This window comes from Pleurodeles waltl, chromosome 5 (genome assembly GCF_031143425.1).
Source record: "Pleurodeles waltl isolate 20211129_DDA chromosome 5, aPleWal1.hap1.20221129, whole genome shotgun sequence".
Lineage (NCBI taxonomy): Eukaryota > Metazoa > Chordata > Amphibia > Caudata > Salamandridae > Pleurodeles > Pleurodeles waltl.
Genome location: NC_090444.1, coordinates 1,041,208,583 through 1,041,222,708, shown reverse-complemented (window position 1 = coordinate 1,041,222,708; position 14,126 = coordinate 1,041,208,583). Strand labels below are relative to the sequence as shown.

At 40.1% G+C, this 14,126-nt stretch overlaps 1 protein-coding gene across 3 annotated transcripts in view; it reads right to left on the bottom strand.

Moving 5' to 3' along the window:
- The window catches only part of SHPRH (SNF2 histone linker PHD RING helicase), a 746,219-nt gene that overhangs the window by 326,339 nt on the left and 405,754 nt on the right, over window positions 1-14,126 (bottom strand). For all 3 annotated transcript variants that reach the window (XM_069235239.1, XM_069235238.1, XM_069235240.1), the window contains exons 15-18: window positions 7,568-7,656; window positions 4,668-4,760; window positions 998-1,105; window positions 37-179 (exon numbers count right to left, since the gene is read on the bottom strand). In XM_069235239.1, the coding sequence (XP_069091340.1) occupies window positions 37-179; window positions 998-1,105; window positions 4,668-4,760; window positions 7,568-7,656 (433 nt within the window). The remainder of the gene's footprint in view (window positions 1-36; window positions 180-997; window positions 1,106-4,667; window positions 4,761-7,567; window positions 7,657-14,126) is intronic.

Below are 14,126 nucleotides of genomic sequence, written 5' to 3'. Positions count from 1 at the left end.
AGCACTAGGGATACAACTTGAGCATTTGTTTCTTACTTCTCTGCCATAGAGAGTTTATTGGTTTGTTGCTTGTAGCTGCTGGTTAGTTCACTCTGAATACGCTGCACGAGTTCCTCATCAATAGCATACTGTATTGCATGCTGGATTATGTCCATCCACCAGGGAGAGCCAGGATGTATCTATGTACAAGCATGAATAAAGAAACACATTTGAGAGACAGAAAAGAAAGGAAAAGCAATAGTTGACTAAAGAAAACTATGAGATAAAGAGAAAGATAATTGTAACAAGAACTAGAAGAAGGCAATAAATAAGTACTAGAACAGAAGAAAGAAGAATTAAAGAAAGGAGAGATGAAAATAAGCATGAAGAGAGATAGGAAGGGGATAAAGGAAGTAACACAAAAAGGTGAAAGAGAGGCAGTATAAGAGAAATGAAGGAAGGAAAATGAAGAAAACGTAAAATGAATATGTAAAGACTGACCTAAAGAAGGAACAGTATGAAGAAAGGAAAGAAGGAAATTGAAAAGCATGTTGGAAAGACATGGTGAATCAAAACACTACATATATTGCGCATCAATATCCCCTTTCAGGACCATGAAGGTCCAACATAATGTTATTCAGAACAATGTCTATGGCATGTTTTATTAAATCTAAACAATTGTTCCTAGGACTACGGGTCAGCCATAAGTTATCACTCCTACAAATATCGAATGAAAATGTCTTATTTAATAAAAAGCCACTTGCTGCAGTACTACCGCAATGGCAAGTGCACCAGTGCTCTATTACAGTATGCAACTGGTGTGACACATGCAATTAATGTCTGTGTTGCTGATGACAACATCCATAACGTTTTTAAACAATGTACACATTTTGGCTTAAGAGAAAACGGTGAGCCAGACAAACTTTGAAAGCACGTACAAAAGACAGAGATGTGAGAAACACAAAACAGAATAGTTAAAATTAGAACTTAAGCAAATTAAAGAGTTGGAGAAACTTGCCTTTCTCTGAAGCTCCCGGATGTTCTGTAGCACAGGCTGCAAAGCCTGATAGGCCTCCGAAACTTCTGCATTAGATTTACTCATGTAATGTTGTTTAAGTTGCTTCGCCTGCATGCAAAAGATGCTGTCTATCACACGTATGCACTCTATAGTTATACATCAAGAGTTTGAAGGACATATCTGTCACAAAAAGCAGAAATGACACCTTTCCAATTTTGTTAATAAAATATAGCTACAGTCAAATGCACATTTCAAATCAGTGAAATCAGGTCTGAAGAATATAAACTGATGAAAGGCATGATCTGAACCCTTCTGAAAGAGGAATACGTGGAATGTGAAGCTAAGCATGGAAGAATGATGTTGGGAATCAAGTAAGTGAGACGTGGAAAAAGGGGCTGTGAAAATGTGTGATCACAAGGAGAGGATGCAAAGCATTAAGGTATGGGAAGTAAGTAGTTGCCTTGTGCAGGTCTAGCAGAGTGCTCACCTGCCAAGGGCTCCCAGGTAAAAACACAATTTGGTGCAGGCAACAGATGCTTGGCTCACTTAGCCAGCTGCCGGAACCTTCCAATAAAGAATCAAATCAAGATTCTCTCAAAGAGAAAAAAGAGGCAGGTCTGCAGTAAAGAAACATTTTTGTTTAAAAACTCTCTTTTTTTCTTAACAACAGGCTCAGTGTGTATCGCAAAACAACAAGGATACAGCTTAATACATATCACCTTATCTCAGCAGTCGCACATTCCTCCCAGTGCACAGGTACACATATCTCACAACTGCATCTTGTTATGGGTCTACAACTTCCTGTACAGGCCCACAAACATGTTCTTTTCGTCTCTATTTCAAATGCAGTAAGGAAACTTCAAGGAAAACATACAAACATTTAAGTAATGTAAAAGAAAAATCTCTCTGAGCCAAACTTCATTTGCTAACTTGTTGTTATACTGCTTTTTTGATATCTAAATAAAAAGACACTAACAGATTATTAGGTGCAGTTTCTCCAACAGCCAGTCCCCATCCACTTGTAAATGTTACAATCTAGACAGGGGAATGGTCAACTCTATTCAGATGAAACTCTTATGAATTGTCCAACATGTACATCCCTCATACCTCCAAACCACTCCTACCTTTTCCAATTAAGTCACCAGACTTTTAACATTATAAACACTATTTGTGCACACAAATACACAACTCTGATATCACTAAAAGGTGCTCAAATATGGAAAGGGAATTGGTGAAGATTTTTTTCACCAAATAGGTGAGGTCCTACCTATGGGATTAAACAAGCATTGGAAAACCAATAGGCTTGGCACTTGCAAGAGCTATTGGTTTTGCCAATCTTTTTTTAGCCATGTTGTTCACCAGCGTGACTGCTGTTCAGCATGGCTAAAAATTAGTGGCATAGAGGAGAGTGGCGTAGAGTGGAACTGTGAAGAGTGGAGTAGAGTGTTAAAGAGTGGAGTGGCACAGAGTGTCATGTATTGGAGTGGCATTGTGTAGAATACATTGGCATAGAGTGCTGCTGAGTATAGTGGCGTAGAGTGCAGAGGCATTGGATCCAGTGACACTGAGAGCAGTAGCATTGAACTCAGGGGCATACTATGCAGCACTGTAAAATGCAGTGGTGTAGAGTGGTGCAGAGTAGAGTGGCGCAGAGTAGAATAGCATGGAGTGGCGCAGAGTGGTGGAGAGTAGCTTTGAGTGATGCAGGGTAGAGTATAGTGCCATACAGTGCAGGGTGTACAGTGGAGTAGAGTAGAGTGGCCTAGAGTTCAGTGCCAGACAGTGCAGTGTTGCAGAGTAGGGTGTCAGAGTGCAGTGGTGTAGAGTGGAGTAAATTAGCGTAGAAAGCAGTGGTGCAGAGTACAGTGATGCTGAATACAGTGCACTGGCGTAGAGTACAATGGTTAACAGTAGAGTGGGGTAGAGTGCAAAGGCATAGAATTGAGTGGCACAGAGTGCAGTAGAGTGGCGTAGAGTAGACTGTTTCAGAGTGAAGTGGTGTGGAGTGGTGCAGGGTACAGTGCAGTTGTGTAGGGTGGCATAGAGGGTAATGCCGTAAAGTGGTGTAAAGTGCAGGGGCATGGAGTTGAGTGTTACAGAGTAAAGCACACTGGCGTAGAGTGGATTGGCACAGAGGGCAGTGGCATAGAGCACCATGTTTCAGAGTGGAATGGAGTACAGTAGCGTAGAGTGGAGTTGTGCAGAGTAGATCGATGTGACAGACTGGAGTGGTGTAGAGTGCAGTTGCGAAGAGTACATTGGCATGGAGTAGAGTGGTACAGGGTAGAGTAGAAGTGGCATAGAGTGCAGCAGTACAGAGTGGAGCAGGGTGGAGTGCTGTAAAGAAGAGTGGTGCAGAGTACAGTACAGTGGTGTGGAGTGGTGCATAGTAGAGAGGAGTGGCATAAAGTGGAGTATTTATGATGTGGTAATAGTCAGCCATTACAGACAACACATTTTCAATTGAAATGGCCATTACATTTGCACAGACATGCAGTTTTACTAATAACCCATACAGGGCACAGACACATCTGTGTGGAAATTGCATCACCTAGCTTAATGATTCATTTCAAAGTATTTGTTTTCATCACACTTTAAAAATGTGCTTCATATGTGTGTTCACAATTCTGATATATTCTGAAATACACCGTTAATTTAAACATTGTTGTCTACTAGAAAAAATCTCTTTCCTGCCCCCAGTATCCAGCAAGATTGTCGCAGAAATCCTTTCACATTGAAGTCAGAGAAAGAAAAGTAACCAAGCTGCCTTGGAAGACAGCACCTGACATTTGACCTTGGTCTTTAATTGCACAGCAAATGTGAAAGGTAAGAACCAGATTCAAAGGCTTGTTAACAGAAAGAGAGTTTGTGGAAGGATTTAGGCAACAGGAGGGATGGACTGACCTGGAGAGCCTAAAACAAATAAAGCCAGCAAGAAGTGGAAAGCCAGAAAGTGAGAGTTACAAACCACAAAGCCAATGGTAATCAATGAGCAGAATGCAGTCCTCAGTCAACTTTCTTGAAGTCACCAAGATGTCTTTGTGATCTAAAAAAATATTTAAGAGGTCCTCTTTCCCACAACTTACTGTGGCCTGCTTCATCCTCTACAAACTTCCACACCCGAGTATGGTAATACTACTCTCATAGACTCGACCAAATATGGGAGTTCTTGGGTATTCTTTTCTTCAGGGCAGTTGCAGGGATCCAGACCTTACATTAAAAATACCTTAGGGCATGCCCAAAGAATTTCTCTTTATTTAAAGATGACCTTGGCATATATTAAAAACAAAAAACATGTGGGGCCGGGTGAGGGATAATGTTTCACCTAAACACATATGATTCATGTATCTTAAAAACAAAAATGCGTGGAGTAAAGGTATGAAATAAGGTTTCACCTAACCACATGTAATTCATATTTATTGGTTTTACCCATCATACCATCAAAACCCTCACTCTAGTCCGTCAAGGTATTTTTACAACAGATGTCTAGTAGTATATACCACTCACCCTATTTATAGAATTTCTTTGAGAGGTCCTTCTCACCATCAGTAAAAAAATAAAATATAAAACCTGTTGTGCAAAAGAGTGTTCCCTGTAGTGGCTGATGATAAATACAAAAAACACAATTACAGTTTCCTAAATTGAAATAAGAAGGAACACTTAATATTACCTCTTCTTCAAGTTGTCCATCTCTCAACGTTGGGGGAATTCCTGGATGTTTTGCTGCCAGAAGTTCCATCAGGTTATGTGTAGAATGAAGTCTCTATACATGAGAAAATCAAAAACACACAAAAGGCATGAAATATAAAATCATTAATCTGCAATAAGAAAGGGGACATCAATGTTTTTAATAAAGATCATTCTTATCAGATCACTCTCTCCCTAGGACTCTATATTTTTCATTTGTTCACATACGATTGGAAAAAAGGTAAAATAATATTTAGGGCTTTGTCATCTGGGGAGCCTAAGACATCCAACTAGAAAGTGGTTGATAACCCATCCTTCACACCACTGCCATCCTCTAATTTGAGTGCTGGCCATGCTTCTCCATGGTTTGCAGTGCTCTAACATCAGGAAATATCCAATGCAAAATTCCAGGAGATCAACGAAAGTGGAAGAGAACCCTCACCGAAGAACTATAGCCTTTTTTTGTTTTTCTCCAGTTAGCCCCAAAAAACAACTTCAAACATAGACTGTACATAGCTAAAACGTTCACTGGCACTTCTACCCCTATTTACGGCAATATGACTATCTGTCAGAATTAATCCTTTTCTAAAAATTCCTCGTACACAACTCTCCTCATTTTACTCCATTCTGGCTCTGCAACCTAGTAAAATGGAAAGGTTTCACTATTTATAGTATTCTCCATTTCTATTGTCTATTATTTTTGCATTTGGTAAGTGCACAGAGTACCCTTATGAGCCATCCACGACCAATGCACAAAAATAAGGCGGCTGTGGACTTCAAACACTGAGAAGCTGTGCTCCAGCAGGCACATCAGATGCCTATGCACTTTCTCATAGTCAACAGCCGAAAAGAAATATTTTTGCCACTTACGAGTCATGCAGAAGACCTCTGCACCTTACATACGTCTGTGGTCATGTAAATGTGGATTTTATATATGCTTTCCTAAAGGTCCAATAACCCATTTCCCAACTAGATTTATTGTAAAATACCGGTTTTGGGATCATGTGGAATGTTTCTCACAATTTTCAACAAAACCCCACTCATTCAAAGTTCTGTAATACTTTATTGATCACTACATATACCCTTCATTACTTAAAATGATTCATTATTTTTTACCATATCCCCGATTCTCCAGCTCCAAAATGGTCAAAATAGATGGAATACTTACCAAGAACTTCATGAAGATTCAGTATCCATAAAGGTCTTCAATGTACTGTTTATACACAAATTGGCCATTTTAATTGGATGTGTATTTTAAAAGAAACAGTTCACTTTTAGGAGGTGAAATAAGAATATACTAACTCTGGTCCTTTTCAGGCTTGTACAAAGCTATGCAACCATATGGGATATTTAAGCGTCTAGGCTGCAAACAGTAGTGTGATGTGTAGGTCATTGGCAAGGTGAAGTAACAGAGCATATTTATGGAACAGTCTATAAAGCAAATTTAAAGGTATTTATGCATTAAAAGTACTATTCATCTTAGCTGCATTTTACACGACAAATACCAAAAAGAGGAGTGTTTATCAACTTACTGTGACTGACAAGGACATTTTAAAAAAGGAACCTAGCCAAACAACGTAGACAAAGTGCATACATGTCTGAAATAAACGTTTTTCAATCGTTTTTAAAGCTCAGGAAGTAATTAAAAAAATTGTACCCCACATCAGATGCCTATATGCATTTTGTTAATCTTAAGGTTTTATTCAAAAGTAAACACAACAATCTTATTTCTTCAGTAACAATAGACAATCTGAGAGGGCAAGGTCAAATGACTAAACAGCCCGAACATGTAGCCAGCTGGGGGAAATATGCATATCAACACAAATAGCACCAATGTTCATTTCTCTAAAATGCAAGGCAAATATTTATGCACAAATAAAAAATAAGGAATATAATTTTAATTGGGGTAAAGCACTGCATGGGTTTTTCCCCAACAAAGAACCTCAAAGGTTTTCAGGAAAAAAACAGACAGACAAATCAGGGAGTGTCTGACCAAGCTGAAATTTGTGCCAATGTTTTGTTTGAGTACCCATTTGCCATCAACTAAAATATATTCAGCAAAGGAACGCAAGGGCTGCTCATAACAAAAAAGACAGAAGAAACTATTTAAAATAAATCAGTAAATGAGAAACATTTTAAAGGTACAATATCTGTGTTGCTAAATAACCCAAAGATATAATTAATAGATGAGAATCTTTGCACCAACACAACGTTTCTCGTTTACCTCAAGATCCCTTCTTGGGTGTGTTGAAAGTACAGTAAAGCAGACCCAGTCCAGATTGAAAAGGGAAATTGAAATCCCCAATATTGTACAAGCCCATCTAGAGAGACTAGGGAGTTCACTTTTGTGGCCTCCACGCGCTGCTCTCAATTTTATGACTGTGTGAGGCGGATAGGGAAACAACATAGCATGGGGGAGAGTAATTTCTTCTCCAAAAGAGAAACTGTATGGCACTTGCACCTCCACACACTCGACCAGCTAGGAAGAACTTTCCAGCCTTGCTTTACTCCCAAGCCAGACAACTGGCAAGCTTCCTGTCACTTTGCAACAGGATAAGGCACAGCTTAAACAGACTAATGTATCCTACTGGAGAAACCGACTCTTCAAACAATATGGTTGATTTCCAAAGAGCATACAATCTTCCTGGTAGAATCTGCAACAACTTTTTATCCTGTATCCTGACAGCCATGAAGCCACAACAATGGCAATGGCCTACATAGTGAGTGGAATGAGAAACAAACCGACTGGAAAGGCAAATTAATTACTCAATGTCCCACGCTTCAATGCCACAAACACCTAGCTGTTCCTACAACGGAGTCTCTTGTAATAACCTATATGCCAAATATTAATTGCAAATCATCAAAGATTTGCTATTCATTAACCTGCAAGGAGTCGGTTTTGAGTTTTCCTTTATGTTCCTCAGATGAACGTAGCACCTCTCGATATAAGTCGACAGCCAGTTGATATTCACCTGAAGAATTGAAATACGAAATATAAACATTACAACAGGTTGACCAACAGCAAGAATTATCATGACGCAAATAGATTAATTAAGCTGACTTTCACTTGTGTAATGCCTCTTCCAAAGCATTAGCACATTTTTAGGTCAAGGAAAGCCTCAGGAAAATAAGACTACGTACTAGGAAACTGATCAGTATAGGGAAAGGTGCGGAAGATATTGTGATGCGAAGGGTTAATTAGCTTGAACAGTGTAGATGAGCGTGATTCCTGCTGAAACCTGAACAACGTGGAAAAGCCCACAATGTAGTTTTCAAGTTTGTTTTCCAACATCCCATAGATAAAATTATTCGCAGCTGCATGTGTAAGAAACAGGATGTGTAGGCGAGGGAGACGGAGGTCGTCTTAACCTTGAGAATGGGAGTACAGGAAAAAGATGGAATGAAAACAATGGCTAGGGAACGGCAGAGCAGCCAAGGGACAAGTGCTGATAACATAGCTAGAAGATGCGAGAAAGGGATAGAATCAAAGCTTTAGGTTATTTAAGCACTGAAGTGCGGGTGAGGGGATTGAAGCTCGCAGATGGCGTTGTGAAAGCTGCCATCACCAGGCCCACAGCGCTGCCTCCCTGGTTTTGCTGTTCAGAGACCGTGACGCTAGAGGGGGAGAGAGGTCCAAGCGGGCAGTGGGGGGCTTCCCAGCATTTTGTGGATTAAGTTAAATTCCACCCAGGGATGAAAGGCCTTTATTTCTCTGCTCTATTATTATGATTGATTATTATGCTTGCACCATGTTTATAATCTGAAGTATTTAGCTCGTTTATATTTTGCTTCCTGAACATTTTAGTGTGAGCTTGCTGCAGTAATTGAAATACGTGTTTCGTATACAGTTAATCAAAGCTTATTTCTGTCAATGAACTCTTTGCTCATATATAAATAGCTGCTCTTTGTCGTGTGCTCATATGTAAATAGATGCTCTTTGTCGTGTGTTCATATATAAATAGATGCTCTTTATTGCTATTTTTCATTCTACTTCATTGATGTGCCAAATGCATACATTTACCTGAAATTCTAGTAAAGCTAAATTGTGTTCATAATTGGCATGTGGTCCTTCATTGAGCGTACTTATATCGAACAGATCAGGTGTCAATCAGTCACCTGGATAACACAGAAACCCACTGGGCAAATGCATGGCTATAAACAAAATCTACCACCTTTGCACCATTTAGTTAAATGAAACAAAAGCTCCTAATAGAAGGACGAAGGTTCTTCATACGGGACCAGTCTAACAATTGACTGATGGCTTACCTGAACCAAATGTGTGAAGGGCACAGCTTGGAGCACTGGGCTCTGGTTTGTGATTGATATTTGAATCTGAGCACAGTGTTATGGGACAGTCCCTGGCCTTTTCATTACATATTACTTTACATAACCGAAAAGCAGACAACTGGATATGTCCCATTACAGCTTTGGCATGATTTCTCCTACTTGTTCTGTGTAAAATGTGCCCTAACATTTTATGGAATACCTGTATGACCCTAAATAAAGCATTCTGTGCAATAGACTGCAATATTATTATTATATTGAACTGGGGCTACTGCTGTTGACCCTAATGCTTGAGATAACATTGAAGCTGCCCTAGTAATAAGTGTCTTTATTACAGACACCATGCACAGTAGTATGTAAGGTCCTCGATTGCTGATATGGCACAATAAAAATGTTAAAACTGCAGACACAGGCAAATATAGGTGGTTGTTAGTCTACATTTCCAGATCTGAAAAAAGTGTACATCATCAGCTGCCCAAAGTCACTTCTCTCACTATTGCTACAAGATAAAACATCAGGCTGCACCTTCTGACCCACATAAAGGTATTAGGGAGGACCAGTAGAAATAGACCTACTTTCTCAGAAAATTTAAACACTGCCCTACTACAGTCTCCTTGGTCAATTATGAACTTCATACCTTCGAAGCCTGTAGGTAGTCTAGAATGCCACCTCCGGGGGTCCTCTTGTTAGCCTGCCTCCAATAATCCACTGTGGCCTGTTTGATATTAAACATGACTTATCTGCCCATAGTTCACACCTTCCGGCCGCACAGCTAAATATTCTGCACTGTTTTAGCTGCTACAGTCTGTTTGGACATTATAGGAAACTGCTACAGTCTGAAGAAATGCACAAAAGACACCATGGGCTCAGATTTGTTATTGGGGGTATATCAAGAAAATGTTCTCCCTTAATGCGGAGCACTGTGGGAACTGTACTTGGCTGATTCTTAAAAATTAATACATGCCTTCAGGACAGTACAAATCTGCCATTATCCCTTCCTCTACTCCCGCTACTTGCTGGTGTGCATGAATTCATGTAATGTAGTGTAATAGCTATTTGTAAAGCCCAGCCAAGTGCTCAGATAAGAGCTTCTAGGCGTTAAGGAAGAAGCAAGATACCAACAACGCAGTCAAATGTTACTAAATGGATGAGAGTCTAAAAAACAGTGTTGAGCTATTTTTAGAATCTGAAACTATTGGGAATAGCTTTCAAAGAGAACTAACCTTTACCACATAGTTTTTATCACAAATGGTTTTACAACACAATGTATATATACATATATAAAAATATATCTATATGTATATATATTTTTATTTTAGGGTTTGGGGGAGGTAGGAGTACAGGCTGATCAGGGTAATTTTATGGTTTAAGGGTTGGTACGGGTATAGGGTTGTAAAGTTATTTTTATGGTTCAGTGGTATAGGTTAGTAAAGGTAATTCTAGGGTTTAGGGATGTGAAAGGGTATAGGGTGGTAAGGGCAATTTTAGAGTTGGGCAGCGGTATAGGGTATTTTTAGGATTTAGGGTAAGTATGGGGTATTGAATGGTAAAAATAATTTTAGGGTTGGGTAGGGGTAACACTAATTAAAAAAGGCTGGGGTGGAAGGCTCCCTCCACCAATAAAGAAATAAATCAAACTATATATATATATGACTCTGTCCCCGAATGGGTTGAACTTAAGTGAGGAGATGAGTACACATCTTGGTAGCTAAATATTAATTTTACATTCTTCGAGCTTCTTTTTTGATTTTTCTGTAAATATGAGGGATTTTTTTAAAATCTTTTTGGGGGTTCTGTAAACTTACAGTACTTAATTTCGGTAAGGCAGACAATACAATAGGATATGTTGAGCATGTAATATATGGTCACTTAGTTGATAAGCTGAGTAACTAAAATATGGAATTTGGATTATTTGTTGGACATCAAAAACGTGTGAAATATGATATTTGGAATGATACATAAGGTAGAAAGAAATTTTGATGTATTTATGAGTACCCTTTTGGATGTGTTATGCTCTATACAACCTCTACAAGATGGCGCCCACCGTTTCAATTTGATGTATGTACGTACTGTGGTGCAAGTCCTTCTTTTATGTTTATATATTTGTATTTATATCTGGTGCATGTAGTATTCCCCCATCTGTGAACAAGGCTACGGCTGAAACGCGTTGGGAGGAAGATCATTTTGTTTTTCTTTAATACAATTTGCAACTGTCCATTTTGAGTCTTGATTTTTTCTGTCCTATTGGGTGAGAAAATATTGGAAGCATATTAATGGGATTCCCGATCCCATATCAAGACCGCCACGACTGAGCCTCGATAAGTCGTGTGTTTGTGGCAAAATATATGGAAAATGTCACTTACCCAGTGTACATCTGTTCGTGGCATTAGTCGCTGCAGATTCACATGCTGTGCATAGTCCGCCGTCTGGTGTTGGGTCGGAGTGTTACAAGTTGTTTTTCTTCGAAGAAGTCTTTTCGAGTCACGAGACCGAGGGACTCCTCCTACTTTGGTTCCATTGCGCATGGGCGTCGACTCCATGTTAGATTGTTTTCCCCGCAGAGGGTGAGGTTGGAGTTGTGTATGTTATTAATAGTGCCCATGCAATGGAATGACTAAGTATGTACAAAATGAATGTTAAAGTATGAAAATGTCACTTACCCAGTGTACATCTGTTCGTGGCATCAGTCGCAGTAGATTCGCATGTTCTGCAATAGCTCGCCATCTGGTGTTGGGCCGGAGTGTTACAAGTTGTTTTTCTTCGAAGAAGTCTTTCGAGTCACGGGACCGAGTGACTCCTCCTTTTGTCTCCATTGCGCATGGGCGTCGACTCCATCTTCGATTGTTTTTCCCCGCAGAGGGTGAGGTAGGAGTTGAATTGTAGTAATAGTGCCCATGCAATGGAGTGACTAAGTATGCACCTATTTAAGGTTGAGATGATACATATATAAATAATTGAAGGTAACTTCCAAACTGCTACAGGCTCCCGGGGAGGCGGGTGGGCACATGCGAATCTACTGCGACTGATGCCACGAACAGATGTACACTGGGTAAGTGACATTTTCAGTTCGATGGCATCTGTCGCTGTAGATACGCATGTTCTGCATAGACTAGTAAGCAGTTATTTCCCCAAAAGCGGTGGATTAGCCTGTAGGAGTGGAAGTAGTTTGAAATAATGTCCTTAATACGGCTTGACCTACTGTGGCTTGTTGTGCGGATAACACGTCTACACAGTAGTGCTTGGTGAATGTGTGAGGCGTAGACCATGTGGCTGCCTTACATATTTCTTGCATTGGGATGTTTCCTAAAAAGGCCATGGTAGCACCTTTCTTTCTGGTTGAGTGTGCCCTTGGTGTAATGGGCAGCTGTCGTTTAGCTTTAAGGTAGCAGATTTGGATGCATTTAACTATTCATCTGGCTATACCTTGTTTTGAAATTGGGTTTCCTGCATGAGGTTTTTGAAATGCAATAAAGAGTTGTTTAGTCTTTCTGATGTTCTTTGTTCTGTCAATGTAATACATCAATGCTTTTTTGACATCTAATGTATGTAGTGCCCTTTCAGCTACGGTATCTGGCTGTGGAAAGAACACTGGAAGTTCCACTGTTTGATTTAGATGGAACGGTGAAATAACCTTTGGCAAAAATTTAGGATTGGTCCTTAGGACGACTTTATTTTTGTGTAGTTGTATAAAAGGTTCCTGTATAGTGAACGCCTGAATCTCGCTTACTCTTCTCAGGGAAGTAATGGCGATGAGAAATGCCACCTTCCAGGTTAGGAACTGTATGTTGCAGGAGTGCATGGGTTCAAAAGGTGGACCCATAAGTCTAGTTAGGACAACATTTAGGTTCCATGAAGGAACAGGTAGTGTTCTTGGTGGTATAATTCTCCTAAGGCCCTCCATGAATGCTTTAATGACTGGTATTCTATATAGGGAAGTTGAATAGGTAGTCTGCAGGTATGCAGATATTGCTGCAAGGTGAATCTTAATGGAAGAGAAAGCTAGGTTAGATTTTTGTAAGTGAAGCAAGTAACCCACTACATGTTCTGGAGTTGTGTGTAATGGTTGTATTTGATTAATATGGCAGTAGCAAACAAACCTCTTCCATTTACTTGCATAGCAGTGCCTGGTGGATGGCCTTCTTGCTTGTTTTATGACTTCCATACATTCTTGGGTAAGTTGTAAGTGCCCGAATTCTAGGATTTCAGGAGCCAGATTGCTAGATTCAGCGATGCTGGATCTGGGTGTCTGATCTTTTGGTTGTGCTGTGTCAACAGATCTGGCCTGTTGGGCAATTTGATGCAGGGTACCACTGATAGGTCTAGCAGCGTTGTGTACCAGGGTTGCCTTGCCCAAGTTGGTGCTATCAATATGAGTTTGAGTTTGCTTTGACTGAGTTTGTTTACCAGGTAAGGAAGGAGAGGGAGAGGAGGAAAAGCGTAAGCAAATATCCCTGACCAGTTCATCCATAGGGCATTGCCTTGGGATTGTTTGTGTGGGTACCTGGATGCGAAGTTTTGGCATTTTGCGTTCTCCCTTGTCGCAAACAAGTCTATCTGAGGTGTTCCCCAGAGTTTGAAATAAGTGTTCAGAATTTGGGGGTGAATTTCCCATTTGTGGACTTGTTGGTGATCTCGAGAGAGATTGTCTGCGAGTTGATTTTGTATCCCTGGTATAAACTGTGCAATTAGGCGAATTTGGTTGTGAATTGCCCAATGCCAAATTTTTTGTGCTAGCAGGCTTAACTGCGTGGAGTGCGTCCCTCCCTGCTTGTTTAGATAATACATTGTTGTCATGTTGTCTGTTTTGACGAGAATGTATTTGTGAACTATTATTGGTTGGAAAGCTTTTAGTGCTTGAAAAACTGCTAGAAGTTCTAGGTGATTGATATGCAGTTTTGTTTGATGTACGTTCCATTGTCCTTGTATGCTGTGTTGATCGAGGTGTGCTCCCCACCCTGTCATGGAAGCATCTGTTGTTATTATGTATTGTGGCACTGGGTCTTGGAAAGGCCGCCCCTTGTTTAAATTTATGTTGTTCCACCACAGAAGCGAGAGGTAAGTTTGGCGGTCTATTAACACCAGATCTAGAAGGTGACCCTGTGCTTGAGACCACTGTGATGCTAGGCATTGTTGTAATGGCCTCATGTGCAGTCTTGCG